General features: G+C 37.5%; 1 protein-coding gene and 2 non-coding genes across 9 annotated transcripts in view; 1 reads left to right on the top strand and 2 right to left on the bottom strand.

The window, feature by feature from the left end:
- Positions 1-3,962: 3,962 nt before the first annotated feature.
- The window catches only part of arpin (actin related protein 2/3 complex inhibitor), a 36,217-nt gene continuing 13,397 nt past the window's right edge, over positions 3,963-26,782 (bottom strand). For 3 of the 7 annotated variants that reach the window (XM_023269268.3, XM_055009454.1, XM_055009456.1), the window contains one exon: positions 25,793-26,705. In XM_023269268.3, the coding sequence (XP_023125036.3) occupies positions 26,589-26,705 (117 nt within the window). In that variant the 3' untranslated portion in view covers positions 25,793-26,588. Of the gene's footprint in view, positions 4,401-6,974; positions 7,124-12,699; positions 12,743-13,241; positions 14,699-15,712; positions 15,877-16,814; positions 17,022-22,378; positions 22,512-23,798; positions 23,875-24,946; positions 25,162-25,792; positions 26,706-26,782 lie in introns of those variants that run through there. The other 4 variants (XM_023269267.3, XM_055009455.1, XM_055009453.1 and 1 more) reach the window with 4 other exon arrangements.
- On the top strand, positions 17,379-17,449 carry trnag-gcc (transfer RNA glycine (anticodon GCC)). Its single transcript has one exon. It is a non-coding gene; the product is annotated as a tRNA-Gly (tRNA).
- On the bottom strand, positions 21,450-21,520 carry trnag-gcc (transfer RNA glycine (anticodon GCC)). The gene has a single exon. It is a non-coding gene; the product is annotated as a tRNA-Gly (tRNA).

Genomic DNA, 26,782 nt, shown 5'->3' with positions numbered 1-26,782 from the left:
TTTTTTTATAAATATGTTTTTGAGTTTTAATCATAGTTTTAGCAGTTTTTCTCTTTGCTTGTTTAGTTTTGTCATCTGTGTAAAAGGTGCTAAACAAATAAAGTTGAATTGATAAACTGAATAATTGACTAACTCATGATTGTGACAACAGAAGTATTTTCATTGTGATTTAAGGGTTTGTTTCATTTGTAAGGTTGGGGTTAAAATCTTAACAGAAAAAAATTAAAGAAATAAACTACACTAAAAAAAGCAATTGAATCAAAGGAAAAAAGATTAATACAATAAAACTTAAAAGTAAAATTAAACATTAAATACAGTTAAATTATATTAAACAAAATATTTAATTAGATAATTTACAGATGATACAAAACATGTAACTATGAAATTAAACAAAAATTTTAAACAAAAATATGAAATGTTAAAGATGAAATATTTTAGATAATTAAACATTTAAAAAAATGCAGTTAAACAAGAAGAATATTAAACATTTAAAAATACAAAAGATTTAGATTATTAAACCTTTAAAAAGACAAAACATTTAATGAGAAAATTAAATTTTTAATTAGAAAATTAAATCTTAAAGACAATAAAACTTTAAATAGGAATTAAACAGAAAACACAATGAAGCATTTAAAAAGAAAATTAAACATTAAAAGGTGTTAAAACATTTAAAAAGAAAAACCTTAAAGATTTAATCGAAAAATTAAACATTGGGAAAGAAAAGGAAATTTTTCAAACAAGCCGATAAAACATTTGAAAAAACAATTAAACATTAAAAAGACAAAACATTTGGAAATCAAATCAGATATTAGAAAAGAATAAAAGGAGAGAAAAGAGCAAAACTAAACATTTAAGAAGAATCAAACTAAAGACAAAACATTTGAAAAGACACCAGTTAGACTTTAGAAGATCAAATTAAACAGAAGAGACAATAAAACGATCAAAAAGAGCAAAAACTGATAAAAGTCTTAAAGTGTTTTCTAGTCTGAAATGAAAACATCAAGTTGTTTCTTCAAACATTTCCTCTTTCTATGTTCTTGGTTTGATTGTGGACAGATTTACTAAGTGCTCATTTCAGAAAACTGCTTTCCAGATAAAGTCTACTAGTAGTTGAAGGCATTTATCAAACTAATGTTACCTTCTGATCTCCACAAACTTCACTGTTCAGTGAAGAGAATCAAAGTTTGTTGAGGATTTCTTAAAAAACCCACAGGTGAAGGTCTGAGAAGAACTCAGATGGATGATCTAAATGTGACATCAAGACTCATGGTCACAAGTTTTAAGGCTTCTGTTAACCAGAAAGTTCAAACTAACAGAGAAGTACTGAGAAACTTTTAAAATTTCAGTCCTCAGACTGTCTAAAGGTTCAAACTAACAGAGAAGTACTGAGAAACTTTTACAATTTCAGCCCTCAGACTGTCTGAAGGTTCAAACTAACAGTGAACTACTGTGGGACTTAGAAAATTTCAGCCCTCAGACTGTCTGAAAGCTCAGGTCCTGAGGACTCGGGAGGTCTGGAGGCTTTGGAAAGTCTTGGAACTGAGGGTTCCACCCTCCAGCACAAAGGCTGAAGTCCAACCTCCTGAGAAAAACGGTCAAGTTGAGACTCAAGTTAAAAAAAACTCGAAAACGAAAAAAAATAGATGATAAATGCGCAAAAAAAAGGAGATTTAGTATCTGAGCGAATAGCTCAGGAGGATAAGAAGAGGACTACCAAGTGGAAGGTCGCAGGTTCAAGACCCGCCGCTGGCACTTTTCTTTCTTTGTCTTTGTCAGGATTTTGAGAAAATTTAAGAAGTGTCTGGTCTTGAACCAGCGACCTGCAGCTCCACAGGCAAATCCTTAACTCACTGAGCTACAGATCAGATACAAAGAAATAAATTCGTCGTCCCTTTGACATCGTAGTTCCTGAAGTGACCGCATGGGTGGTGCCAAGGCGGAGTCTGGGTGGAGTCAGGGCGGAGAGTAGGCGGGGAGGTGGGTGGCGGCCTCCCCCCTCTACTCCCCCACCTCCCCCCACCGCCCACCACACCTTCCCCCGCCCCACGAGTTCTTCGAGTCTCCACGGGTTTTCCCCAGTTTCTGGAGTTTCCACCAGGTCGGAGGCAGAACAAGAGGTCATGAAGAGGTGTTGAAGTCGGCCAGGATGGACTGACTTTTTACAGTGACTAGAAGGAAGACGACTAGAAAAGCAGGTCTTTAACCACCATCCATAAAATCCATGGAGTCGCTCCACAGAAATGAAGGAAGATCAACTTTTATCAACCTCCATCCACATGTTCAACTTCATATCTTTACTTGAACATTTTTAGCACCACAAACCTTTAGCATCACACTTTATTATCATTTATTAGGACTTTAATGGAATCCACCAGCAGATTTAGTTTTTGTTGACAAACTTTATTCTTGTCGTCGTGGGACTGCAGTATTTAAAACTGTTCCTTCTATTTGACCTCATGTTTATTAGTTTTAGTGGAGAAAGTTATTTTAATTGTCCATTAGTCTCTTAAAAACCAAATAATAAATTGGATTAGTCAAGAGCTTTAAATTTCTTACTTTGTCATATTTTAAATATGACAAAAAAATATAAAAATAAAGTGTCTTGAGACAATTTGACCTGTAGTTGGCGTTATATTAATAAAATTGAATCAAAACTGTATGTATCGTAATGTTGGAGTAATTCAGCCATATATGTTGGAAAACACATTTTCTTTGTCCATTAATCTGTTGAGTGTTTTCTCCAGTAATTCATTTCTTGTTTTGGTTTATAAAATGTCAAACCCAAATATATTCAGTTTACTGTCATAAAAACCAAAAACATTTACATTCATGATGCAGGAATCAGGCAGTTTTTCACTTTTTATCTTAGTTTAGTCAGAAAGATAGTTGATAATGTGTGAATTGTTGCAGCTTGTGAGCCGTAAAAGGTTTTAATCTTTGGGGCCGAGTGTCAGAAAACATTTAGAAATCAACATCAACAAAACACTCAACAAAGATTTGAACATCATGAAAGGGAAATCCAACTTTTGCATGACAATGTCTCATTAAAGGACATTTATTTCCAACGTAAATGTGTGATATTCATCCTCTGGAGCTTTCTCTTCACATCGTCTTCCACCTGGACTGGTTTGGTCGGGAGCATGTGCAACAAACATTTGAAAAACTGCACTTTAACATCAATGAATGACACTGAAGTTTAATCTCTACATAAATGAGACTGAGTCTGGATGTGCTGCTCTGTCATTAACTCCTAAGTTTAGGGAAAGTTCAAACAAAAGAGGACAGTTCAGATCAGACTTGAGAATGAGCTTATTTTGAACAAACATCTCAGACTTTCTGAGCTTCAGCACCTCTAGCAAGATATTTTAACAACAAGCAACTCAAGAGATCCAGAAGTTGGAGAGTTAGCTTTAGCTGAGCCAAAGAACATGTGGGATGCTAACCTAGCAAACATTTCAGACTTTTCTCTGTGAATTCTGAGAAATAATTTCCTATTTAATGACAGAGCTACACATCTTAACTCAGTCTCATTAAAACAGACTCTAATTCAGTGTCATCCATCCATATTAAAATGCACTTACCCAAAATGTTTGTTGCATGAGCTCCAACAAAACCTGTCCAGGTAGAAGGCCACTTTGACAAACAGGAAGTGGAAGATTCCAAGCAGATTTATAGAAGGGGGAACCGGACTGTACTAAGTGTTGTCCAGTATAGAGGGGTGTTTTGTGGGTTTTTAAGGCTGATAATGATTATTAGTGAGACATTTAGAGTAGATATTCATTTGCAGTAAATGAAAGTATTTAAAATCTTGGTGTTAAACTTAGAAGAACTTTAACAGAAAACTTTGTTGTTACCCTTTTGTTGATTCATGTTTTACAGATGTTAAGTTAAAGGAGTTTTATTGGTGACGTCTAACCAATCAAATCACTCCAGAAGACAGAGCGACCACAGGTAGATAAAGGTTCAGAGCCAAAGTAAAAATATTTATTACCAGTAAAAAATCAAATACCAATAATCAGTAAATCAATCAGCCCACAATTACTACAATTCTACAGTGTATGTCTCTTTCCTTTGACTTGTTATTTGTACAATCTACGATGTATATTTTCTACTATACTACTACGTTTGTTTCCTCCTCCTCTGTTGTTTTCTGGATTGTACTCAGCTGCATGCCTTCGTCCACCAGGCCTCCGTTGACTCGTCCCACCTGCCGTCTCTGGAGCTGAAGCTGGATTGGAACAGACCAAAGTACAGTCCAATCACGATGCCAGCTGCCTCTCAAAAGGCTCCTTCATCTGGCAGGTGGCAGCACTTCTTCTGAGGGGAAGCTGAGCTGGTCCAGCAGAACTTTGGAGATGTGTTCCAGTGGTTGGTGGATGTGTGGGGAGATAGAGAGGGACCTTTGAATTATTCAGAAAGGAAAACAGGGAACCCATTGGTAGTTTTAGTTTAGGGAGCTACTGAGGTGTGTTTTTGGGTTTTAAGAGGTGAACAGGAAGAGTTTTTTTCCTATTGATTACCTTTTACTTTGTTCCTGGTTGGAATGCCCATCAATGTCAATGTGAAGTTCACTTTTAGTTCTGTTTATTTATTTTTATTTTACTAACACCCATTTGCTTTTAACCCCCTCACATGTTGTGTTGTTCTAAACTTCCTCTTTCAAATAAATCCTCGTCTAACCCTCTGGAAACCAGCGTTTGGACTGTTTTTGTGTTGCTCCTCACCTCCTTCAGACAGCCGGGACAAAACAACGTTTTGTGGACTAAAGGCTTTTCTATGACGTTTTTTAGAGCGACATGCTAAACTATGACGTTTTTAGAGAGACATGCTATACTATGATGTTTTTAGGGCTACATGCTATACTGTGCCACTGCTGAAGACCTTTTATGACACTGTGGTGGCATCCATGGTCTTCTATGCAGTGGTGTGCTGGGGAGGGGGTGCTCTGAGCGTGATAAGAACAGACTAAACAGACTGATTAAAAGAGCAGCTCAGTCTGTGGCTGCCTCCTGGACTCCATGGAGGTGGTGGGAGAGAGGAGGGCTCTGGATAAACTGTCTTCCATCATCAGAAACACCTCCCACCCTCTGCATCAGACTGTGAACTCCTTAAGAAGCACCTTCAGCAACAGACTGGTTCACCCTAGGTGTAAGAAGGAACGTTTCCGCAGGTCGTTTATTCCAGAATCTGTTAGATTGTACAATGCCGCACTAAAAACTCCACCGTGTACTGTTTACTGCTGCACTTTTCGCTTCCCCCATTTTAGACATGCATCCTCCTACTTATGTGCAATAACTGATACCTCATCCTCTAGTATATAATCTTCTACATATTTATAAGAAGAAAAAAATCATCTATATATAATGTTTTTTTTCTGCAATTTTTGCACTGTTTCTTTTTCTTATCTATTCCTGCACTGCCTTTATACTTTTTCTTTGGAGCTGCTGTAACGGTGAACTTTCCCCACATTTTTAGGGCGACATGCAATACTATGACATTTTTAGGGCGACATGCAATACTATGACATTTTTAGGGCGACATGCTATACTATGACATTTTTAGAGCTACATGCTATACTATGATGTTTTCTGAGCGACATGCTATACTATGACGTTTTTAGAGCTACATGCTATACTATGACGTTTTTAGAGCTACATGCTATACTATGACTTTTTTAGAGCGACATGCTATACTATGACGTTTTTAGAGCTACATGCTATACTATGACGTTTTTAGAGCGACATGCTATACTATGACGTTTTTAGAGCTACATGCTATACTATGACGTTTTTAGAGCTACATGCTATACTATGACTTTTTTAGAGCGACATGCTATACTATGACGTTTTTAGAGCTACATGCTATACTATGACGTTTTTAGAGCTACATGCTATACTATGACATTTTTAGAGCTACATGCTATACTATGACGTTTTTAGAGCTACATGCTATACTATGACATTTTTAGAGCTACATGCTATACTATGATGTTTTTAGAGGGACATGCTATACTATGACGTTTTTAGAGGGACATGCTATACTATGACGTTTTTAGAGCTACATGCTATACTATGACATTTTTAGAGCGACATGCTATACTATGACATTTTTAGAGCTACATGCTATACTATGACATTTTTAGGGTGACATGCTATACTATGACGTTTTTAGAGCTACATGCAATACTATGACATTTTTAGAGCGACATGCTATACTATGACATTTTTAGAGCTACATGCTATACTATGACATTTTTAGAGCGACATGCTATACTATGACGTTTTTTAGAGGGACATGCTATACTATGACGTTTTTAGAGCTACACGCTATACTATGACGTTTTTAGAGCGACACGCTAAACTATGACGTTTTTTGGGTGACATGCTATACTATGACGTTTTTTTTACCGACATGCTACATTATGACGTTTTTTTACCGACATGCTAAACTATGACGTTTTTTTACCGACACGCTAAACTATGACGTTTTTAACTGACATATTACTATGAAGTTTTTTGTTTTCGTTTTTTGTTGTTTTTTAGCAACATTTTATAAGAATTTCAACAGTTTTAAAAATTACTATACTTTTACTTGTGCAATGAAATATTATTCTATGGCATTCTTTAGATGACATATTATACTCTGATGGTTTCTTGAATAACATACTATTTTGACAATATACTGCACTATGACATTTTTTGAACCACATGACAATTTTAGGCAACATCCCATCATTTTGCTCTTTTTGAACCACATAATAATCCATGGGGGGTTTATTTGCTTACATGCTATACTATGAACTACAGGCCATACTATGTTATTCTTGAAGTCTACTATACTTTGACATTTTCTGAACTACATCCTATACTATGGCGTTATACACAGAGTGCTTTGGTTACATGTTGATTTATAATCTAGATTTTTTTCTGTTTTGTTTTTTGACAGGATTACCACAGAACACCGTTGACACCCACCTGAGGGAGACGCTGTCTAAGATCTCAAGGTTGCTTGGTCGTGGTTTTTCTGGTCCTGCTCCATAACGCCTTCATCAACTACGTCTTCTTTTGAAGAGGCCCTCAGATGCTGCAATCTCTGACCTTCAGGAGGAACTGTTACTTTCACTCTGTAACGAGACGGCGGTTATTTTAAAGATCCAGCTCCTGGCAGCTTTGAGTGAAAGTTTAACATCCATCAAAACAGAACTACAGACAGTTAAATCTGAGCTGTGGGTCAGTATTTCAAACATCAAGTCCGACCCAGCTGCCCTAAAGCAGGCTGTGGGTGAAACGGAAACTTCACTCTCCACATCACCGACGACATCGTCACACTCCAAAGCAGAGCACCTGTCTGCTGAACTTTTAAAAGTGGACTATAAATGTGAAGAATGTGAGCAGCAGCAGCCTGTGAGCAGAGGAACAGATGTGATCAGAAAGAAGTCATTTTCTTCTTTCTTTTCTTTCTGGTTGACTTGATGCTGTCAGATGCAGATGTTGGAGCTGATTCTGATCTTTCAGGATAAAAAGCTGCTTTTCCTTCACAGACTTGTCAGGAAATTATTCTCTCAGGTTTTCTCTGCTATTTATATTTTTATTATCTGTGATTATTTCATTATTGTAAAATAAAGTTTGAGGCATAAAGACTCATTTAGTTATTTTATTCCTAAAATCTTTGACGTAGCAGAACTAAACTTCCATTTTCCTTCTTGTACTTCTGATACTAGAACTAAACGTGTCTTCAACACTGATCATCTGGTTTTAATCAATCAGCAGCAACATCACAACAACAAATGAGACAATTTTCAACAAATTCATGAAACTGATGTCATTTAAAACTATCAGAGTCTGTTTTAGTGTCAAATTAAAGCTAATTACTGACAACTAGAACATTAACTTTACTGTTTTGATCACATTTAAGTTTCCTGAATGTTACATTAATGTCAACCAGCCACAGTTTTATGAACTTAATGAACCACATTACAGGAACACAACACACTTCAGCTGCTGACAGGAAACAACACAAACATCGTTAGCTTGATGCTACATTTAGCTGCTAATCAGGACTGGTCAGCTAGCTCGGTTAGCATTGCTAATTCACATTAAAGCTAATATTCACTGGATGCTAACTCTCTTCTCTGGTCAACACAAACAAATAAACTCCACCAACTCCTGGGGTTCACTGCTCACATTATATCTGACTCTGAAGTTGAACATAAAGTTCATTAAAACCGGCACCGATCAGTAAATTATCATTTATTACCGACCAGCTGTCAGAGTCCTTCAGTGTCTGTTGGTCGAATGAGCCGAAGGACTGAATTACTGAACTGAAAACTGATTAAAACAAGACAACGGACAGTAAAACTGTCTGTGGAAAATATGCTGCTGCTCCACCGATAAATACCAACAAACTAAAACAAACTTGGTGGAAGTGTTGCTTTTAGTGATTTTTTAATAAATAGCAAATATGAAGTAAAAGGAAACATTGCTTATCCGCAGTTTCGCTAACTTAACTTTAGCTGCACTTTCACCATGTTCTGATAAATCTTTTTTTATATTAAAATAGCTGCACTTCCTTTGTATATTTGGTCGTTTCTTATGCTGCTGTGTTTCATTGCAATTATATTTTAATATCACTTTAAATACAGATAATTAAAAAGAAAAAACTGGCTCTGAAATACTCAATGAACTGATACGTCATCTAGTGTTAAACTGAATAAGAATTCTTAATAATATAAAATGTAACTGACTGAGCTGTATTAATTAAATCCAGATATTTCACATTGAAAGAAACACAACATGGACCGAAAGATTTCAGTCAATTAAACCTTAAATTCATTTACCAAAGAAAACCATCCTTTAATGTCTTACCTTAAAATGACCTACATTTTAAAAAAAATATAGGTGCAAAGTAAATGTTTCACACTACAGATGAATCACTGATGAACATTTAATTGCATTAACTAAATTATTATGAGGAAACAGAAATCCATTTCTAATATTTCTATCAAATATGTTTATGTCTATAAAATATACTGGACATCAATAAAAATGTCTGCATAGTGAAATATATGAAGTCCATCTGCATTTATACATCAAATTGATGTTTATATAACGGGAACTGCAGCCCACGTTCAGTCAAGTCAGCGGAATTACGGATAAACAACGTTTCCAGGTATCTCTTTCAAAATAAAAGCCTGGCTTGTCATTAGCATCCTGAGGCTGGTGACCAGCCTTCCAGGTTGGCTTTAATTTCTAGGCACACTGTAAAATGTAATAAGTTGACTTTACTTAAAAAAAAAGTCAGGAAACCGATTGCCTCAAAATTCCCAAGTAAAGTAGATAATTCATTTTAAGTCGTTAAAGCTGAAAATAACTGTGTTTAGACAACTCATAATGTCAGTAAACTTGAGTGAAGTTAACTAAAAATCATTAGTTAGGTTAACTATAAAATATAAATTCAGACAACTCATACAGTGCCAGTAAACTTGAGTAAAGTTAACTCAAAATCACTAGTTTAACTATAAAATGTCAATTTTGCTTACTTAAATTTATGAGTTATGTAAATTAAGCAGTACTCATAAAAATAAGTTAACTTTACAAGTTTAAGCATTCACCTTACTAGCAAAATATCAGGACTTAAAGTGATAAGCTATTGAAACAAATAAAGACAACAGTTTGAATGGAAACAAAGTTTAATAATTTAACTTTTTTTGTTCAGAACACACCTTACACACAGTCTGTGGTACAATGGCAACCAACTGAGTAAAGGTGACATGAAATGCATGCTTCCAATAAAATTTTTGATTAACAGTTAGAACAACCTTATTTGGCTTGTAACCCCAATATAGTGTATCACAATACAAAGTGGAAAATAGGCTAAATCACGCCGTAATGCAAAAATTGCAGGAACTTGCCAGAAAGTCATAAAACCATGTAAAATTATTATTATTTTTTTTGTATTACATAGAAAGCATGTAATATAAAAGACTAACTTTTTCAGAAAAAAAGTGACGACTTTTTTCTTGGGTGGCCTTCAATCTAATATTGAGTCCCTAAAACAGCCCTCAGTCAGTAAAACTTTGAGAATTCCTGCTTAATATCTCTGTTGACTATGGTGTGAACTATAGATAAACTCAGTAATTGCAGGGCCTAACATTTATCTTAACATCAATCAAGTGAACAGCAGACGTAGCTCAACTGTTTACAATCCACCTATTGCATGATTGCAAAATAAAATCATTATTTCAACTGAATGTGCAACTGTAATTCTTATGTTTGAGCCAGCTCCCGCTAAAAACTGCTAAAAGCTTTCTGATTTAAATTCTTAGTGGTTGAGTTTAGAACTGCAGTAGAGATTGACTTACAACATATATTAAGTCAGAGATAACTTGCTAAAGAACCTGATGCTGGTAATCAATATCACCACAATCATTTCAGCATCAACACAAAAGGAAAAACAAAAGCTAAAAGGAAAGTAGGTGTTCATTTTTCTCCTCATGAACATAAAAACCATTCAGTAGTCTAAAAAGGGCGATGAGGCTCCTTCCCACAAAAAAGGCTCCAACAAGAAAAAAGTATCATTTTTCCAATGAGGGTACAGGTATCAATGTGACCCAAGATGTCACATCACATTCACATCATGATTACATTCACTCATTGCATCAGAAGATTTTTGAGTGACTGTATTTTTGGTTTTAGGGATTTATGTCCAAGTGAGACAAGCACCCTTTGAATGAAGTCAAAGGTGTACTTCAGCTGTTGAGGGTACTCCAAATTCAGGGCGTAAGTAAGTCCAAAGAGCAAGCACATGGCATGTGGAAGATTTTCAAGGTCATCCATCACAATTCTTCCTTCCAAAATGATTGCGGTACCTGAAGTCTGAAGGTGCAGTGAGTCAAGGGAGAGCTGTTCGTCCTCAGGAACAATGGTCAGGATTCCAATGGGGATGTGAGACATGCCTGTGTCATCGCAGTCCTAACAACAATAGCAGAAATACAGCCACAATTACATATCAGATGTTATCTTGAATTTCTACGGCAGAAAACACAAGACAGCCACTAAAAGTAAGCGATATTCTGATATTAGAGGCTGTGTGGAGGTAAAGTAACTTAACCTAAAGCTATCAAAGTAACATAAGGAGAATTAAATAGAGTGGACATCCTGTGGTGTGGAATAAAAACTTAGTAATATAGACGACTTACAAAGCATGTCTTGAAGAAGTCTGTGTTCTCATCTCCAAGGATGACAGGAAGGCCACGGAGGACAGCTGTTTGCTTTGCAGTAACATCTGTACTCTGGGGGGGAGAAAAAAAAATCACATCACTTCTGTGGTTAAGGACAATCAATTAATACCTCTGCATACACAATGGGGTTGCATTTTTTGTTCCCCACATGATAAAAAACGAATTTCTTTGTATCTGTGAAACTTACCTCCGGTGTGACTTGTTGCAGTTAATTCTTAAGTTTCTGGCCAACACTTCCCCCCTTGGTCTTGAAGATCTCAAAGAAGCGGGGAGTGTATTTGTCAAGTTCTTTAAAGAATTCTGTATTCAAGTTTTTGCTTGACAAGCGACAGAACTCTGCCAGAATCTAAAGGAAAAATATGACAAGTTATTATTCAAGGTGTAGCCATATTTCACCTACATTAAAGAAAAACAAAAAAAATTAGAAATCTGTATCTAATCTTTGGAGGCCAGTACAATACTGTTTCTGCCCATGTGATTAAGTGTTTTGTTACACTTCAGCATATGATGAGACACTTCGGCACTCAGATTTACAGTGATCAATTTCTTAAATCATGAAGTCAACCTCCACTCAAAAATGTTTTTCTTAGTGTTCCTATTGAAGTTGAATATTTGGGCTTCACTGTGCAGTTTGACAGTGAAAGGTGGATTCTGCATTCAACTGCAGAAAAAATTGGGATTTCAACGAGAAGGAGTAGATATAATTTTAAGGATTTTATCAAGATAATTGTTTTTTTTTGTGGAAAAAAGACAAATTATTATTTAAAGTAAAGATTTTATGTACATCTTAAAACATGTTTGGAAGGGATCTTTAACATCTTAGAACTACTTTTCACTTGTAGGACACTGAAGCTAATTCCGTAAGTTAATCAAAGATATGACAAAACTATAAAAACTAATGCATAAAAGATAGGAAGTGTTCAATTACCTGATGCTCTGTAAAGAGTGCTGGCCACCTTTCGGATCACTTGAAATATCATCAACTTCTTGTACATCTTGTGCCACGTCTGGATCTGAATTGTGAGGTGTACTGCTCAAGGCAATGTCAGGTTTCAACCGCTTCTGACTGGGAAGCCGATGCTTTTTACATTTATGAGCATTAAATGTTGAGTAGTCACTGCTCTCAAAAATGCAGTTTTCATATGGACACTTCACAGTTTCCTTATTTTTAAGATGTTGACGCAAATGGGAAAAAAGTTGTGTGCAGGGTTCTTCAAAATTGCAAAGAGGACAATGGAATATCACAGGGATTTCATCAGCTCCACTCATCTGCCCATCATGTACTTCATGGGAGTGATTTCTTGTTAGATGCACTTTTAGGGCATTAAATGACTTGAATGAACACAGACAATCTGTGTGGAGGCATGGAATTGGAGTAGTCCTGGCATAGCTTCCATGTTTCAAGCGGTAGTGCTTGAATAACTGAGCCCTCTTTTCAGAAGAAAACAAGCAGTACTTACACTTCCAATGCATAGCTAGGTTTCTGTCTTCAGAAATCAAAGCCTACAAAAGAAACAACAAAACCAATCAGTTAAACATATGTGACCAGTTTCAAAAGGGACAACAGTAAACTAAAAGCATCTCTACCAAGTTAAAAAGGAGCAATGGACAACGACAAACTCATTTTTTGTTGAAGAGTGACCCTGAAAGATCAGCAGAGTTGCTTTTTCAACCGTTAATAAGCACGCTGTGTTTATTGAAACTCCAGTTATCTCTTTGCATCGCGTAACGTTACGTGAAGGGTTGGTTGACTTTAGCTTTCAAATGCTAACATTAATCTTTACATTAACGTTAGCTCACGTTTGATTTAAACGCGGCATTGTGAGGACCGACTCGAGCAACAACAAAACGCCACTAAATAAACTTCAGAATTTTGGCTTGAAAGTCCCAGGCACGGCTAAATCAATAATATAAAGTTCACCTCCAAACTTGAACTAACGAATAAATGACAAGACAAAAAAACGACACTGCATTTGCTATGAATAAAACCAGTTAAACTTACCGTGACACTATGCAGCAGTATGTCTCGTCCCGCTTGTTGAGATTTGACCGCCTCATTCAAACATGGCGTCAGGGGCAACTGCGCATGTGCATTCAACGAGAAATGCCGGATGGGGCCGAAAGCTGCCGAGTTTCTCCGGGTTGAGCAGACGCTTCTTGCTCACTCATACTTCAAAGTATAGGTAACTTGCTGCTCACAAGTTTGTTTACTTGCCTCAGTAGAAAGTTGTCTTTACTAGGTTTAAGTGAGAAACTCAACAGAGTAAGCTGAAATAAGTTCAGGTCACTTTATATTTTAAGTAGGATATACAATTACATTTTACAGTGCAGGTAAATACATTCCTTGGCCAGCAACTAGCATTACTTGGCTAGTGACTAGATTTTTAGGCTGGTCACAGACATTTTGAGGCTAGCGACAGGTAATACTAGCCTAGCGGCTAGGTGGCTAGCTACTTGCATTCTTAACATAGTCACTTGCATTATCATGCTTGTCAGTAACTGTTTCGGTAGCACTCCTAGCCAAGCAGGTTGGTTTCTGGACTAGCATTCTTAGGCTAATCACTAGCATTACAGGCTGCTCAGTGCATCCCTCGGCTAGTTGCTAACATTCTTGGATAATAATCATAATAATAATAATAATAATAATAATAATAATAATAACAATAATAATAATAGTTTATCTGAAGGCACCTTTCTTGGCACTCAAGGACACCGTACAAACAAACATTTCCATATAGAGAAGACACTAACATCAGTTCAGAGGACGGTCACTAATTTCTTGACAGGTCTCTCTTGTTTTTCTGCTTTCTGGAATTTCCTCATTTTAAAATATTTTATTGGCAACAAACAACCATTGTGCTGTTTTCTTGTTCGATGCGTTGACTCTCCACCACCAGCGCAGAGATTCAGGAAGATGAAGAAAAAAACTAATTTTAAAATTTATAATGATCATAAAGATTCATTTTCAGCCTGACTGAACAGAAACGAGCCGTTTTAGAGGTTTACTATGAAAACACTTTTATTGTAACAAAGAAGACATGGAAATTAGAAAAGAAAAATGAATGTTCTTCACTGAATTATTCTGTCATCAGTTTCTAACTCCGATGTTATGACGTATATTTTAATGATCTTATTGTAGTTTTGAACTTCTGTGAGCAGCTATTTCTGAGCAGGAAGGCATCTGATGTCTGGACTCAAACAGCACTCAGAGAAAATGAAGCTTTTTAACAAGAACCATCTGTTTGTGTAGAAAAAAACTCTAAATGTGGGCAGAACATGGAGAATAAAGAACAGAAACAGCAGCAGATAAATGTGGCTCTGATCCAAAGGAAACAACAACACAAGAGTGGACGTCAAAGACTGAAGCCCTGGAGCCCCAGACTGCAGGATGATGAAGGTTCTTCTCCTCATCGGTCGGACCCGGAGGACCAATCAGAGCCCAGCGTTCCCTCAGTCGTCCTGTGGAACAAAGATGGAGGACGGAGCAGTGAGTGATCTCTGGTTTCACCAATGGTCCCAACAGTCTGTTTGTGGACCTCCAGAGGACTCATGTTGTGAAACCAAGGACAGAAATCTGACAGAATCTGGAACACATTGTTCTGAACTCCAGGAAGTTCCATGTTTCACTTCCACGGGTGGAAATAAAGCTAGTATTTATAACAATATATAATAATAAAGCTATTATTTAATTTTTGTTTGTATAAAAGTTTCTGATCAGTGTGCTGGATTTTTACTGGTCGACTTGTCTTCTAAAATCTAAACAGTCCAATCACAGAGCTGGTTATTAGGCGGTCCTTACCACAGACCAGATAAACTGATTAAAGTAGTCTGTTAGCCAGCAGTTAGCATTCCTAGGCTAGTCATTAGCATCATTAGGCTATAAACCAGCAGTCCTTGGCTAGTCACTAGCATTCCTATGCTAGCGACTAGCATTCCTAGAAAAGCAACAACTATTCCTAGGCCAGTCACTAGCATTCCCATGCTAGTTACAAATGTTCCTAAGCAAGTCACTGGTCTAGCAACTAGAATTTATAGTCTAACAACTAGCATTTATAGTCTAGCAACTAGCATTTCTGGTCTATTAAGTGGCATTTCTAGGCTATTAACTAGCATTTCTAAGCCATCAACTAGCATTTCTAGGCTATTAACTAGCATTTCTAGGCTATTAAGTAGCATTTCTGGGCTATTCACTAACATTTCTAGTCTAGCAACTAGCATTTACGGGCTATTGAATAGCCTTTTAGGCTACTGAATAGCATTTCTAGTCTAGCTCCCAGCTAATATTTAGCATCCCTAAGCTAGCCACTGGCATTCCAATGTTAGCGACCAGGATTCCTCTGCTAAAAGGAAATTAAAGGAAATTGTGTGTAAATATTTACAGAAACGAACTGGAACATATGAGACCTCCCACACTGAAAGCTAATAACTGTATTTTTCTGATCCAGGTGTGTTTGCTGTAGGTGAGCTGCTCACCCATTCGTCCTCCTCGGCTCCATCTCCTCCCGCTGCAGGATTCTGGATGCTGCCGGCGTTCGCTTTATTCGCCATGATCTTGTCCGTCCACGAAGCTCCGGCCTGTTCGTCTCCAGCAAAGTTACACTTGGTCACCGTTCCTCCGTCGACTTTGGCCAACGAGACTAAAGAATGAAGAAAGAACGACACAGAAGATGAGAAAGTCAATAAAACACGAGTTTAACTGGTTACACTAGTATTTGCAGGTGAGAGACTAGCATTCCTAGGCTAGTGACTAGCATTCCTAGTCTAGTGACTAGCATTTCTAGACAAGCAACAACTATTCGTAGGCCAGTCACTAGCATTCCCATGCTAGTGACTAACATTCCTAAACAAATCACTAGTCTAGCAACTAGCATTTCTAAGCTATTCACTAACATTTCTAGTCTAGCAACTAGCAATTCTAGGCTATTCAATAGCATTTCTAGTCTAGCAACTAGCATTTCTAGTAACTAGCATTTTTAGGCAATTTACTAGCATTTCTAGTCTAGTAACTGGCATTTTTAGGCTATTTACTAACATTTCTAGTCTAGCAACTAGCATTTTTAAGCTATTCACTAGCATTTCTAGTCGAGCAATTAGCATTTCTAGTCTGGTAGCTAGCATTTCTAGTCTGGCAACTAGCATTTTTAGGCCATTTATTAGCGTTTCTAGTCTAGCGACTAGCATTTTTAAGCTATTCACTAGTATTTCTATTCTAGCAACTGGCATTTCTAAGCTATTAACTAGCATTTGTAGTCTAGCAACTAGCATTTCTAGTCTAACAACTGGCATTTCTAAGCTACTCACTATCATTTTTAAGCTATTTACTAGTATTTCTAGCTTAGCAACTAGCATTTCTATTCTAGCAACTAGCATTTTTAGGCTATTGACTAGCATTTCTAGCTTAGCACCTAGTATTTCTAGTCTAGCAACTAGCATTTCTAAGCTATTAACTAGCATTTCTAGTCTAACAACTAGCATTTTTAAGCTATTAACTAGCATTTCTAGTCTTAAAACACCTTAATTAGACCCAGAACCACCAGAAGGACACCTTGTGGAGGTTGTAAACCTGGAGACTCACAGATGAAGGGACTGTTTCCTCTGGTCTTCATCCGAACCTCCTGACCCGTCTCCAGCTCCGTCCGGTCCATCTCGATCTCTGGGTACCAGAAGGCCCAGGTCCCGGCGGGTCGGTGCCGGTCGGTGATCTTCAGCAGCTCTGGTTTGTTGACCGTCGCAGACAGCTGATCCTCATTCAGACAGTCCGACTCCCCTTTAGCCTCCACCTCTGGACACAACCACAACCCGGTTTGCGTTGTTTTAGAGTCATTTTGTGTCTTTTTTGGTCAACTTCAATTCAACTTCTGACCATTTGTAGAATTTTGAGTAATTTTGTTGTGATTTGATTTGTTTTGTGGTAAGTTTATTCATTTTTGTGTAAATTTTGTTACAATTTCAGGACATTTTGCATCATTTTGTGGTCCTTTTCTGTGTTTTTGTGTTCATTTTGTGGCTATTTTTTTGGCATTATGTGTTCTTTTTATGATATATTCCATCTAGTCATTTTAAAACTGGAACTTGTCTCCTTCTCTGTGGTTCCAACTTGACATTTTTTCCAGATAAGGTCTTTAGTGTTACTCATCCAGCATTGATGGTTCAGTGGTAGAATTCTGGCCTGCCACGTGGGAGGCCTGGGTTCGATTCCCAGCCAATGCACTCACAGTTTTATCTGAATCCTACAGAAACAGGATCAGTCTTTAACACATCACATTCTACTGATGTTAGAGCCTCAGCAGTTGGACAAATGTGGACCAAAGACTGGATTTTAGTAGAAGTATGGATCCATCCATAGATATACACCTACAGGACCTTTGTGGAGACACTAGACCAGCCTGGATGGAGCTTTTACAGCTTTATACCAACAAATAATGATAATGTAATTTTCGTTGACATTTCTTGACATTATGTGAAATTTTGCGTGAATTAGTTTTGTGCTGGGCTGCACAGTGGTTTGCAGCTAGAAGATCCCTGGTTCGCATCCCGGCTTTCCCGGGATCTTTCTGCATGTAGTTTCCATCTTCTCCCTGTGCATGCGTGGACTTCCTCCAGCTTCCTCCCACAGTCCGAAAATATGCTGAGGTTAACTGATTATTCTAAATTGCCCGTAGGTGTGAGTGTGATTGTTTGTCTGTTTATGTAGCCCTGCGACAGACTGTTACCTGTCCAGGTGTCCTCTACCTTCACCCTCAGTCAGCTGGGATGGACTCCAGCCCCCCGCGACCCTAATGAGGATCAAGCGGTGTATAGATAATGGATAGTTTTGTTCTGGCATTGTGTGTTTTTGTGCTAATATTGAGACAATTTCAGGACATTTTGTGTTATTTTGGGGTCATTTTATGTCCGTATTGGTCAATTTGTGACCATTTCTTGACATTTTGTAATTTTGTCATAATTTAATCATTTTTTCTGGTAATTTTATGGATTTATGTGCTCATACTGTGACAATTTTAGGACATTTTGTGTTATTTTGGGGTCATTTTGTGACCTTCTGTTGACATTTTGTCTTCATTTAATTAGTTTTTGTGGTAATTTTATACATTTTTGTGCAAATTTTGTGACAATTTCAGGACATTTTGCATCATTTTGTGGTCCTTTTCTGTGTTTTTGTGTTCATTTTGTGGCTTTTTTTTTAGCATTATGTGTTCTTTTTATGATATATTCCATCTAGTCGTTTTAAAACTGGAACTTGTCTCCTTCTCTGTGGTTCCAACTTGACATTTTTTCCAAATATGGTCTTTAGTGCTGCTCATCCAGCATTGGTGGATCAGTGGTAGAATTCTCGTCTACCACGTAGGAGGCCCGGGTTTGATTCCCGGCCGATACACTCACAGTTTTAACTTCCTTGTCTGTTAATAACGCGTCATCCTCTCAGCTGTAAATAAAGCGTTATTGTGTTTACTGTCACAAACAGAAAAACCTGCATTAAGGAGGACATAGTTGATGGAGGAAACACATTGTTCAGTCTCTTAAATGTGATCTCTGGAGCCACAAGTTAAGTTCTGTCAAGTTTCGACTTGAAACCCGTCCAAAAACACCAATAATGAATCATTATGTAATGTAGTGCTGGGCAATATGACGATACATATCGTGGGAACGATAGAAAAGTGTCTATCGTGCCATTTCTCTTCTATCGTTTCTAACCTAATTTTATCAATTATTACAGCAACTATATCATTAAATAGCCTGCGACGATTGTATTCATGTTTTCTTGTCATTATGCATACTCTAAGTTTATATAAGTGAAAATAAAGAAGAATAAAAAAGAGATTTTTTGCAAAAAAACTCCGTCTTGTGGTTTTGCGACATGACGCTGCTTTCCGTTCTTTGATTCTCACGCAGGTTTGCGACATGCTTTACGTTACTTAACTCATGAGTGTTGAACGATGGATGCGCAACAGGTTGAAGTTTCATGTCCGGAGTTGCAACAGACAGAGACAGCTACGCAGGCAGCCCAACAAGTAGCACTTTTACCGAAAAGAGGGGGTACGTCTGTGATTTGGGTACATTTTGGGCTCAAGACGTCCGACACGGAGCAGAAGACGGCCATATGCAAACTATGCTACAAGACTATTCCTGTGCCCGATGCCAACACAACAAACCTCTTCTATCACCTAAAGAAGGTTCACGAAAAAGAATACATAAAAATCCAAAAAATCCGAGCTAAACCAACTATTAAATAAATCCATAAATCATTTAAGTGATACATGATGATAAAAATTTAAATTGCTGTCAAAATACGTTATTACATTACATACTTTTTCGTTTTATTTCAACAGAGACCGATCTAAAAGCTCTCACACCAGTATCTACAAAGCAGGCTGTGGAACGAGCAGTTGGAGTGTGTAAAAAGGTGGTGAATGCCTTCTCCACCTCATGGAAGAGAAAACGTGACTTGGCCAAGGCGCAAGCAGTGCTGGGCTTGCCTCCCCATCAGCTCATCACTGAAACCCCCACAAGATGGGGCTCACGGCAGATGATGATAGAGAGGTTCCTAGAACAGGAGAAGGCTCTTTCACAGGTCCTCCTTGCAGACAAGAAGGTGAGGCATGGCCACTGGACATTGCATGTTGATTCTTTTCATTGTGGATTCTGATTATGTTTGCAGCCTAGATTCACCTCCTCATGAAAGTAAACTATTTTTTTTGCTATTTGACTTAGGCAAGACATCTGGTGCCAAGCTGGCAAGACATGGCATTGCTAGAGTCCTTGAACAAGGCACTGGGTCCACTGTTCGAGTTTACTGATGCTTTGTCGTGGGAGAGGTATGTCAGCGTATCTTTTCTGAAGCCAGTACTGCACCTCTTCAACAACGAAATCCTCAGCCAGAAGGATGGGGACACAGAGCTCACAAAAGCAGTCAAAGAGGGTATCCTCAAGTACCTCAATGAAAAGTATGATGACCATACCACCAACAACCTCCTAGACATGGCGACACTTGTTGACCCACGTTTTAAGACAGCCTACATGAAGGAAGAGAGGGTGGAGTTCATAAAGATGAGAGCTGCAGCAGAACTGGTGGACATGGTGGGAGCCACGGCACCAGAAAGTGCACAAACAGCAGCAGCCTCCAGTTCACCCCCAGCTGCTGAAGATGATCCAGAGCTTCCTCATCCCACAAAGAAAACAAAGAAAAGTTTAGGTAGCTACTTCAAAAAGGCAGGTCAAGCCACCACCCACTCCCAGCCAAGCAGAGCATCCATTGAACTGGAGCTCTCCATGTATCTTCAGGCACCTGGGCCTGACTCAGAGACCGACCCACTGGAATGGTGGAAGCAGCATGAGATGAACTTCCCACTGGTGGCCAGGCTTGCCAAAAAGCACTTGTGCATTCCTGCTACTAGTTCTTCATCTGAAAGGGCCTTCAGTGCGAGTGGGAACATCATCACATGTAAGAGGTCATGTCTTGAGCCAAACGCAGTTGACCAACTTGTCTTCCTTGCACTCAACCTATAAATTTGACAGAAACATATCTACTTCTACAAAGTAGCCTTTTATGTTTGCACTTTTATTCATGGTTAATGCCTTAAACAGAGTTCTGTTCAACCTTGATGTTTACTTTTGACACTTTATATTGGTTTGCAAACTTTGCACTACAAGGTTACAGATTTCAGAAAGTTGAAAAATAATTTGTTTATTTTTTATAGCTGAACTTTTGTGCAAAAATGTGTTTTTCTTCTCAAACTTGAAACTGTTGTGCACTTTAAAAAAATGTTAAAAATAGAGTTTATTTTGACAATTCAGGTTAAATAACTGTATGATTTTGAAAAAAAATGTGAAGGCTACTGTACCTCCGCCACAGCTGTTTTCATTTGATACATTTATATTGCTGCACTAAAATGTATGTTTCTCATTTGTGACAGTTCAGTTAAATGTCACTTCAAAACAAAGTTGGAGAAAAGTAAGCAATGAAATTTTTGTCAGACTTTTCGGAGAATAACTGAATACATACTTTATTGTGGTATATCGTGATATATATTGTTATCGTGATATAAAATAATCCATATCGTGATATATGATTTTTTCCATATCGCCCAGCACTAATGTAATGGTAAAAAAACCTCCATCCATTTGTCCAACTGTTGAGGCTCTAACATCAGTAGAATGTGATGTATTAAAGACTGATCCTGTTTCTGTAGGATTCAGATAAAACTGTGAGTACATTGGCCAGGAATCGAACCCAGGCCTCCCGCATGGCAGGCGAGAATTCTACCATTGAACCACCAATGCTGGATGAGTAACACTAAAGACCATATTTGGAGAAAATGTCAATGTGGAAAAATCACTTTCACCTTTAAGGCTACTGGACAGAATATAACATAACAGTGGCCACATTTACATGAAGTTTTTTAATTCAGAATTATTCATTCGGAATTAACTCATTCGGAATGAAAGTTTTGTGCTTCGCGTTTACATGGAAATATTAATTCCGAATTAAGGTTTACATGGACCGCACGTTTATCCCCTTCCTTAATTCCGCTTTAAGGCTTGAGTGTAGGAAAGGATTCTGATTGGACAGGGAGTGGACGTGACGTATCCCTGTTTACCAGAAGAAAACAAACTCCATTTGCCGTGGCAGTTCTTTTCCCCAACAACATGGAGGAACAACTAATAAGGACGCTTTTCGCTTTGCTTTTTATTGTCGTTTTGAAACAGCAACTCGACAATGGCGTGCTACTTCTGTTGCGTCACTTGAGAAGGAGAAGACAGATAGAACACCAGAGAAGGGAGGCAGAAGACCAAGCTGTGTACGTCGCTACGTCATCGCTACGTGAGGAGCCAAGCATGCGCAGAATGACTGGAATTAACTAAAGCGGGTTAGGGTTAAATGCCGACAAAATTACAAATAATGTCAACAAATGGTCACAAATGAACACAAAATGTCTGGAAACTGTCACAAAATTTGAACAGAAATGCATAAAGTTACCACAAAATCAAATTAAATGACAACAAAGTTACACAAAATGTCAAGAAATGGTCACAAATTGACCAACAAAGACATAAAATGACTCCAAAATAACATAAAATATCTGGAAATTGTCACAAAATTTGAACAAAAATGCATAAAAATGACTGAAACGGACTCACTGTAGGACGACATCAGGAAGCCGGTGTTCACCTTCTTGGTGTCGCTGAAGTTCGGCTCGACTTCGTTTCCGCCGCCGTCGAACTTCCTCTGATGGATGCGACTGGGCCGGATGTAGAGGACGTAGAACCGGACCTGAACCAGAACCGACAGTCCGGTTGGTCAACAGCCATTAGATCCTCTAAAGCAGCCGGCGTTTAAAAACCTTTACAGGTTTACTAACTGGAGTTGGGCACTTTTTAAACTTTATACTGATGGCACATTTAAAAAAAACAAAGTTAACGACGTTTCACCAACTATTTAACTGGCTACTGTTAACTACTGGTCACTTTTAGTACGGTTTTATAGTGTTTAGATAATTATTGGTAACTGCCATGTGACTATTTCTTTTAGCTAATTATTTCTCATTTTTACTTAATTTTCTATTACTTTTAGCTAACTGTTTAGTACGTTTATGTAATTATTTATGTCTTTTAGCTGAGTATTCCTTATTTGTACTCAACTTTTTATTGTGTTTAGCTAACTGTTTAGTATTTTTACATAATCACTTTACTTTTAGCTATTTGTTACTCTTAGCTACCATTTGTTACTTTTAGCTACCATTTGTTACTTTTAACTAAGCATTTGTTACTTTTAACTACCATTTGTTACTTTTAGCTACCATTTGTTACTTTTAACTAAGCATTTGTTACTTTTAGCTACCATTTGTTACTTTTAGCTAAGCATTTGTTACTTTTAGCTACCATTTGTTACTTTTAGCTAAGCATTTGTTACTTTTAGCTACCATTTGTTACTTTTAACTAAGCATTTGTTACTTTTAGCTACCATTTGTTACTTTTAGCTAAGCATTTGTTACTTTTAGCTACTATTTGTTACTTTTAGCTACCATTTGTTACTTTTAGCTAACTGTTACTTTTAGCTAACCATTTGTTACTTTTAGCTAACCATTTGTTACTTTTAGCTAACATTTGTTACTTTTAGCTAAGCATTTGTTACTTTTAGCTAACATTTGTTACTTTTAGCTAATTGTTGCTTTTAGCTAAGTATTTGTTACTTTAAGCTACCTTTTGTTACTTTTAGCTAACTATTTGTTACTTTAAGTATTTGTTACTTTTAGCTAAGTGTTTGCTACTTTTAGCTAAGTATTTGTTACTTTTATCTATTTGTTACTTTAAGCTAAGTATTTGTTACTTTTAGCTAATTATTTGCTACTTTTAGCTCACTATTTACTTTTATTTAAGTATTTGTTCCTATTATGTGACTATTTATTACTTTTAGCCAACTATTGCTAAGCTAACCCCGCTGTTCACAGCTCACTCGTGCAGTCTTTTAAATTTTTAATCAACTGGTTACTTCAGTTTATGAGATAAAAATGGTAAAACTGTTAATCGTGTTAAAGTAACCACGAATCCATGATCCCACCTTTTGGTTGTTGGCGTCACTGATTGCATGTCTGGAAACATCCAACAGCTTTCCTTCTAGAAGAACTCCAGGACCACTGGACAGGAGAAAAATACAGAATATCAAAATGGTTTTCAGCTTTTCTGCTTCAAACGTGACACAAAACAACAACTGTCTGAATAGTAGCAGCTTATTTTCACTTTTATTCCTTCACACAAAATGACACGAAATGACCACAAAGAGACACAAAGTGATCACAAAGAGACACAAAACCACTACAAATTGACAGAAAATGACCACAAAGAGACACAAATCCACCACAAATTGACAGAAAATGATCATAGAGACACAAAATGACCTCAAAAAGATGCAACAAATATACAGAGGCAAAAAATGACAACAAATAGACACAATTAAAACAAAAAGGCATAAAATTACCAGAAAAAGACGGAAAATGACCAGAGACACAAAATGACCATAAAGAAACACAAAACGACTATAAAGAGACACAAAACCACACAAAATCACCACAGTCAAAAAAATGACAACAAATTGACAATAACAACAAATTGAAAAAAGACCGCAAACTGACAAAAAATGACAACAAAGAGAAACAAAATGACCACAAAATGACAACAAAAAGACACAAAATGACCATAAAAAGACACAAAACGACCACAAAGAGACGCAAAATCACCACAAAGAGACACAACTGAAATGTAAACAGTGATTTCTAATGAATGTACAGATGAGCACAATAACAGTTTAATGTGTGGTTTGTGGTACTCTTCATAAGTTCTTCACATCATGGTATCTGGTCATTATCAAAGTGCTCATCAGTGTAAAAGTGAGTTTAAAAGTTTGTGTGTCTGCTTCAGTGTGATGAACTGATCTCTGGCCTGTTAAAACTGTCAGTCCAGACTCTGTTCAGAACCTGTCAGCTGTTAACGCCGGTTTAATGGGTTATTCCTGCTGATACTGGGACTATTTTACTGCTCTAAATATAAATATAAGAATACACACTGGGCCGAATGCATCCGAACTGATTAAAACTCATTAAATAATGAGTCTGAGTGTGGAAATTTCACGGATCTGCTCTATTAGCTGAGAAAACTTTAAATGATGAGATTTCTGAGTGGAGTCTGGTTCCGGACCAGCAGCAGCTTTACCTCTGGTACTCGGCCGGATTCCAGACTCGGTCCAGCTTCTCGCTGTGCACCGGTTTGTTCTGCAGCGACTTGTTCTCGTAAATTCGGCTCATTTTAACTTTTCCTGCCTCCAAGACTTTATTTTCCTTTTTCCTGCTTCCGGACTCCCGGTTCATCGGGAGGTGCGCTCGGTTTATTCACAGCTGCAGCCGGCGGAGACGCGTTTCCTGTCCGGTCTGTGGGGAGAGATGAGAAGTTCAACTGGAGGAAATAGAAAGTTCCTCCACTAAATGTTTCTCATGAACATTTTAAATTCAAGCATTAAATGTTCTGTACCAAACACAGCTGATTGTTGAAGATTAAACCAATGGTTCCAAACATTCTGTTAGCAGAAATTTACATGGAAATATTTCAGTTTTTTAAAGTTTTGACCAAAAACCCCCCACAAAATAACCAAAGAGATTTAAAATGACAAAAAGACACAAAATGTGCACAAATACACTCACAATGACCACAAAATGACGACAAAGAGGCACAGAAAGGCACAAATTTACTTCGTTGAGACACAAAATGACTACAAACTAAGCACAAAGACACAAAATGGCCACAGAGACACAAAATGACCACAGAGACCCAAAAAGACATAAACCACAAAAAGACACAAAATAACCACAAAGAAACAAAATGACCACACAGACACACAATGACCACACAGACACAAACTGACCGCAAAGAGACACAAAATGACCCCAAAGAGAGACAAAATGACAACAAATTGACAAAAAATTACAAGGACACACAAAACGACCACAGAAACACAAAAGGCATAAAATAAACATAACAAGACCCAAAATGACCACACATATATTGAATAATAAAACACTTTATTGTGTAATTTGTGGTGACTTTTATTAATAATTTATTCACATTATTACATGTTTACAATAACAGCTCATCAGCGTAGAAAGTGACAGCTATATATACAAACATATAAAGAGTATAGAGTTCAGCTGATTGTCACAAAAACAGTTCACAAAATGTCTGAAAATCGCCTCAAAAAGACATAAAATTACCACTAAAGTTCACAAAATGTCTAAAAATCATCTTAAAAAGACAGAAAAATACCACAAAAGTCCACAAAATGTTTAAAAATAGTCTCAAAAAGACATAAAATGACAACAAAAAGACCTAAAATTGTTTTAATTTGGTTGTCTGACTGTGTGTTTCACCCATTACCTCATGTTCTTCTGGATCGTTTGGTTCTGTCTGATGTTTATTTGGATCGTTTGGTTCTGTCTGATGTGGACCGTTTGGTTCTGTCTGCTGCGGATCGTTTGATTCTGCTTGATGTGGATCGTTTGGTTCTGTCTGATGTGGATCGTTTGGTTCTGTCTGATGTTTGTGTTGAACGTTTGGTTCTGTCTGAAGTTTATCTGGCTCATTTGGTTCTGTTTGGCTCTGGCTCCGCCCTCTGACGTTTCAGGGCTGGTTCTGGGTTCCTTTGGGTACTCTTTGGTCCGGCTGATCGGTGTGTTCTGCAGCTCGGCTCGCTGTCCTGGCCCTGTGGTCCGACCCAGATCTCTGCTGCAGAACAGGAGGAGGTTCTGGAGTCACATCTGTTCTCCTGGTGCAGTTCTGACCTCACAGCAGCTCCTTTCTACTTTTAATAATGACTTCCTGTGCTTCCTGGAACTAAACCTCCAGGTGACGACTGACCCGGTTCAACCCAACGGAACCGAAACAACTCATGGATCTCTGACAAACAATGTGACGGAAAAAACTAGAAAGACACAAAATCATGACAAGAACACGTCACAACATGGACGCAAAGAGACAACAACCAACCAGCGTCTTTCT

Source organism: Amphiprion ocellaris, chromosome 3, assembly GCF_022539595.1.
Source record: "Amphiprion ocellaris isolate individual 3 ecotype Okinawa chromosome 3, ASM2253959v1, whole genome shotgun sequence".
Taxonomy (NCBI): Eukaryota; Metazoa; Chordata; class Actinopteri; family Pomacentridae; genus Amphiprion; species Amphiprion ocellaris.
The sequence above is the reverse complement of the archived record's forward strand: the minus strand, read 5'-3'. Positions and strand labels throughout refer to the sequence as shown.